This window comes from Paroedura picta, chromosome 9 (genome assembly GCF_049243985.1).
Source record: "Paroedura picta isolate Pp20150507F chromosome 9, Ppicta_v3.0, whole genome shotgun sequence".
NCBI classification, from domain to species: domain Eukaryota; kingdom Metazoa; phylum Chordata; class Lepidosauria; order Squamata; family Gekkonidae; genus Paroedura; species Paroedura picta.
The window spans coordinates 12,007,255-12,013,254 of record NC_135377.1 but is presented as its reverse complement, the minus strand read 5'-3'; the positions used below and the strand labels follow the sequence as shown (position 1 = coordinate 12,013,254).

Here is a 6,000-nt window from a genome sequence, read left to right as displayed (position 1 = left end):
CCACAGCTGTTCTGAAAAACCTGATGTCTTTGACTGAGTACCAGATCGCTGTATTTGCCATATATATTAGCTCTGCCAGCGAGGGACTCCGAGGCACTGAGACGACACGTAAGCAAAAATGCAGATAGTAAATATATTATTTATCTGATTCTGGTAACCGGTTTGACTCGATAACTTTGCATGTACTCATAGGATATAATAAAGAACCTTGCAAGTTCCCATAATGCATCAGGAGAAACCATAGGTGATTGTGGGTCTTTGATGCCTTCCCCTGCCCATATCAGCTGTTTCTGACCCTTAAAAAAGAGTATGGTCAGGGTCAAGAAGACCTACAAGCAGGGCTGCCTGCTATGAGTTGGGAAATATCTGCAGACATTGGGGGCAGAGTTGAGAGAAGGCAGGATTTGGGGCAGAGAGGGTCATCAGTGGACTATAACACTATGGGGTCCACCCTCCAGAGCAGCCATTTTCTCCAGGGGAACTGGTCTTTTAAATCTGGAGATGAGCTATAATTCCAGAAGATCCCCAGATCCCATTTGGGGACTGGCATTGCTACGTACGGGCCATGCAGGTCAGGAGGCTGCAGTGGGAATGAGGATGAAAACTGATCTCTCTGGCTGTTCCATCAGTTTAGGTCCACTGAAAGATGTGGAAGAAGGGAGCTCCATCTGCTCCATTTTCCCTATGACAGCCCTTCAAGCATTTGAAGATGACTATCATGTCACCTCTTAGTCATCTCCTCTCCACGCTAAACAGACCAAGCTCCCGCAACCTTTCTTCATATGACTTGGTCTCCAAACCCCGCACCATCTTTGTAGCCCTCCTCTGGACATGCTCCAGTTCCTCTACATCTTTCTTCAGTTGTGGTGGCCAAAATGTGATCACCCATATATTGTGATGTAATAGCTGCTTATATATTTTTCCTTGTTCAGTATTGTTCAAAATGTTTGTTGTACCTTTCCCGTTGCCCTCTGGTTCTATGTACACCGCCCTGAGACATCACAGTGAGGGGTGGTATATAAATTACATGAATGAATGAATGAATGAATGAATGAATGAATGAATGAATGAATGAATGAATGAATGAATGAATGAATAAATGAATGAATGAATGAATGTTTAACTGTGGTGGGAAGTGCTATGCCTGCCTTTTCTATCAGCCCATACCTTCAGACTCATGTACACTTCAAGAATTGGCTACTTTGCTTTGATAGCACTGCACATCCTTTGAAAATAACTCCAGAGCAGTGTCATCTGGGATATAGTTACTGTTCCTTTGACATGACTTCTGAATTCAAAGGGTGTTTTGTACAAAAGCCTTAGTCCCAAATACTGCGAAATACCTCATGTGCAAATATTGTTCTCTTGAGAGCCGGCTTGGTGTAGTGGTTAAAAGTGGAGACCTCTAATCTGGAGAACTGGGCTTGAGTCCTCCCTCCTCCTCCACATACAGCCAGCAAGGTGACCTTGGGCCAGTCACAGTTCTCTCAGAGCTCTCTCAACCCCCACCTGCCTCACAGGGTGTCTGTTCTGGGGAGAGGAAGGGCAGGGGATTGTAAGCCACTTTGAGACTCCTTTGGATAGCAGAAAGCGGGGTATAAAAATCCAGCGCTTCTTCTTAAACCAATTTAAGAGCAGGCCTCGACTTGATCACCCACAAAGCTTAAAATAGCTCTTGCAGCAGACAGATTGTGGGATAATGGAAATATTCAGCCTCCATTGGTCAAGACTCCGAAACGTTGGCTTGAAAACCCAAACTCTGCTTTGCGTTCCACACTAACAATTAGACATTTACACAAATAGCCTGAGAAAGGGCTGGTGGTGCATGAAAGGAAAAGAAAAGCATAGACAGCCTGACCCTGTGTGTGTTTCCTTGGCACGAAGCCCCACGGAGTTCATTGGAGCTGACTTCCAAATAAGTGTATGTTCACACATCATAAAAAGGACCTCTGCCTGCTAGAACCAGCTTCTCTCCCCTCACTCTTCTGCTCCATGTCAGGAAAGACTGCCAACAAATCATGTTTCTGCCTATTTCTAGAAATCTTGTTGAGGCAGAGTAGCAGGCCTCCTGATAAGGGCTTTACCCTCTTCCTCCTCACTCCAGGCTGAGGAGTGATGCTGGCTTGGCAGGAAGGAGAGGGACCGCTGTGCTGAGAATTCAGTCCTGCATGATATGTGCAGACCTGTGTGTATATTCTCCACTGTGTGTATATTCTCCACTTTTTTTACCATTGAGAAACCCCTGAAACATTCTTCAGGCTTTGAGAAATCCCCCAGAAGTGGTGCAATCCTGCATATTATGGTTGGGAAGCAGAGATGTGGACACGCCCACCCAGGGCCCCTCCCCTTCCCACGCCCTCCAGATGCCTCATTGGCCATTTGGGAGGAGGGCAGGTTGATATCACCCAATAACTGTTTAACAAAAATGTTTAAATATATATATATAAAACTTACTTAACTTCCACCCATTTGGGAAACCCTTTCAGAGCTGCCAAGAAACCCCAGAATTTCATGGAATGCTGGTTGAGAAAGACTGGCCTAAGCTCTAAGCTGTTTGCACCAAAAACTATCATTATTGTTAATAATAATAATAATGATAATGATGATGATGATGATATAATCCACCCTTCCCAGTAGACACAGGGCAGGAAACAACAATATAAAATATATAAACAATCCAATTTACATAGTTTAAACACTAAAATTCAGGATTAAAATTAAATTTCTATTCTGCCTCTCTCCCATTGGGCTTGAGGTGGTTTGCACATGTTAAAACAGGTGTATACATTGTAAATTACATATTAGAATACTAAAATTAAAAATACTAAAATAACCACTCTCTACCTCACAACCGAGCCTCTTGTGGCGCAGAGTGGTAAGGCAGCAGACATGCTGTCTGAAGCTGTCTGCCCATGAGGCTGGGAGTTCGATCCCAGCAGCCGGCTCAAGGTTGACTCAGGCTTCCATCCTTCCAAGGTCAGTAAAATGAGTACCCAGCTTGCTGGGGGGTAAACGGTAATGACTGGGGAAGGTAAAGGTATCCCCTGTGCAAGCACCGAGTCATGTCTGACCCTTGGGGTGACGCCCTCCAGCGTTTTCATAGCAGACTCAGTACGGGGTGGTTTTCCAGTGCCTTCCCCAGTCATTACCTCACAACTAATTTGACTAATCAATTCTACTACTTCAGTAGTAGAATTTATTGGCGTCCAGCCAATCAGGGACAGACTGCTTCTCTACCTCAGTGGCTTGATCAATTATACCGAGTTATATCTGCTCCTGGATATTGCGGGGGAAAGGTAGGGTCACCACAGCTCAATCGTGCATGTTACAGAGGGAAATTTTAAAGTGCTCAAAATCAAAATGGAAATCGACTTCAGTGTAGATGAAGGGGATTTATTCAGACTGGGGGTGGATAAAAAGCCCCGTGCAGACTCTGCCCTGGACTTCAGTGAAATTATCCGTGTGTGGCTATGTGCATATGGGCTGGACAGATATGCACTATGAAGGCAAGGGAAAACACCCATTTGTAAGAAGCCGATATTTCCCTAAACTGCCTGCAATGGAAGCATACGTTAAACAAAATTAAAAATGGAGACTCCCTACATTCTTATGTTCATTAAGGTTTATGTATAATGGGGTGTACCTGCATGAGTCATGAATCTGGGTGTGCTTTTTTTGTCAGAAAGGAGCAATCCAATGGCACTGACTCATACAGAAAACTGAGCAGCTTTGGCAGGGTGGTGGTGGTGGTGGTGGGATGTTTAAATGAACCAGTCACACCTGAATCAATGACTCAGCAGAATTACCCACCACATCAAGGAGGCTGATTCAGCAGAGAAATAGCCAGATCAGTGATTCCTGCTGTGACAGAGCAAACAGCATCTGTGCAGCTCTCTGACTGTCTCTGGGCTTTAAAGATTTGACAGTGATGTGTCTCTTCTGCCCTCCTGGCACTTTACTATGCCTGTGCACACAGTTTGGGATATATTACCCCCTCCCCCTCACATATGAGTCCTGCCTTTCCTCCAAAGAGCTTCAGATATTGCGCATAGGGATTGCTCCCTGCTTTATCCTTACAAAAACCCTGCAAGGTAGGTCAGGCTGGCCCAAGGTCATCCTGTGAGCTTCATGGTGGGGAGCAGAGATTTGAACTCTGATCTCCACCCACCAGACTTTCTCCACCAGGGTCTCAGGAAGTTCTGGGTTCCGTCCCAGGTAGGCGGATAGGCGGATAGGCATATTCTGCACGGTAGCTCCACTTTTTGGGTTTCTCAAAGCCTGAGGAATGTTTCAGGGTTTTCTCAATGGTGAAGAAGTTGAGAAAGGCTGCCAGCCACTCTCTCCCACATTCGCGTTACGATTGCTGTACAAGAAAGGAAAAGAATTAGACGCCCAGCAGACGTGTGCCCAAACCCAGTTAGGAACTGGTTAATGACTGACTGGGTGTTAATAATGCGGCATACTGACCCAGTAACATCATTTCCTATAGCATCTGGTGCGCTTTTGAAGTTACTCATTCAAGTTCTGACTAAGCCCGTTTTCTGCGCCCAAGGCAGAATGTCTGGAAGTGTTGTTCTAACAAATCTTTGCCGAGAGCATCATAAAGAAATCCTCTGAAAAATGTAAATATTAATCACTCCAGGTAACCTGTTTTCTTTACAGTGCCAGTGAGGTTTTGTGGAAAGATTCCAGTTTACGCATTTGACCTTGGTGGGAGGGTGTTGACAGGTTAAAATTAACTGCAAGTATGAAAACCTGCACATTTGCGTACGGATTTTGGCCACTGGGTGACACAGTGCTGGACTGGATGGCCTGATCCAACATGGCTTCTCTTAATTTTTATTGTCTTGTAAACACTATTCTCTTATTGTAAACACAATAGATTTTGTTGGGGTTAAGCACCCCTGCCCTCTATAAAAAGGTAAAGGTATCCCCTGTGCAAGCACCGAGTCATGTCTGACCCTTGGGGTGACGCCCTCCAGCGTTTTCATGGCAGACTCAATACGGGGTGGTTTGCCAGTGCCTTCCCCAGTCATTACCGTTTACCCCCCAGCAAGCTGGGTACTCATTTTACCGACCTCGGAAGGATGGAAGGCTGAGTCAACCTTGAGCCGGCTGCTGGGATCAAACTCCCAGCCTCATGGGCAAAGCTGTCAGATGGCTGCCTTACCACTCTGCGCCACAAGAGGCTCTTCTGCCCTCTATACCTCATAGCTAATATAAAGAGACCAGATTGTCCCACTTTTGGAGGGACATCTGGGGGCACCTGGCAAATTGTACTTATGTTGCAAGTAAAAAAATATGTATTACAATACTATTTTTGCGTTCTATGCATTCTATGCAAAATGTTGTTGCTTCATATAGACCAAATTTTTAATCCAGACCCCCCCCCCACCGGTCAATGGTGTCCCACTTTACCAATGTTAAAATCTGGTCACCTTAAGCTAATAGCCACTGAAGACTGGCAGTCTTCAAGCAGTAGCTGGATAGTTACTTATTCTGGATGCTTTGGGCTGAGCTGCATTGAGCAGGGTTTGGACTAGATGGCCTGTGTGGCCCCTTCCAGCTCTAGAATTCTATGATAGACCTCTGCTCCGTATGTTTATACATTCCCCTCCTCAAGCTGCCTGTTCTTGTAGCCCCCGTCACTTCCTGCATAAAATTCCACGCTACTAATTACTCTTTGGGTGAAGAAGTCATGTCCCCTTCAAGGAAACTATGTGACAATCGTGTATTGTTCCCCCCCCTCCACTGCAGTGGCTTTACCAATGGCCTCCGATCTGGAGTTGTACGACGTGTCACACAGCAGCATGAAAGTGAAGTGGAATGGCGTAGCAGGCGCAACCGGGTACATGGTCCTGTATGCTCCTCTTACTGACGGGCCCGCGGCAGAGGAAAAGGAGGTGAGGGTTCCTAGTGTCAATCAGAACCATCATGGCCCTCTGTAACTCTGCTTGTTAAGTAAAGTCACGATGAATCCTTGCTTTGAAATGCTCGTCT

At 45.7% G+C, this 6,000-nt stretch overlaps 1 protein-coding gene across 5 annotated transcripts in view; it reads left to right on the top strand.

The window, feature by feature from the left end:
• Window positions 1-6,000, top strand: part of COL14A1 (collagen type XIV alpha 1 chain) — a 142,369-nt gene that overhangs the window by 50,915 nt on the left and 85,454 nt on the right. For all 5 annotated transcript variants that reach the window (XR_013233988.1, XM_077351584.1, XM_077351582.1 and 2 more), the window contains 2 exons: window positions 1-108; window positions 5,758-5,903. The exon at window positions 1-108 is cut by the window's left edge and continues 22 nt beyond it. Coding sequence is in view for 4 of the 5 variants with exons in the window: in XM_077351584.1 (XP_077207699.1) it covers window positions 1-108; window positions 5,758-5,903 (254 nt within the window). In the remaining variant the exon portion in view is untranslated. The remainder of the gene's footprint in view (window positions 109-5,757; window positions 5,904-6,000) is intronic.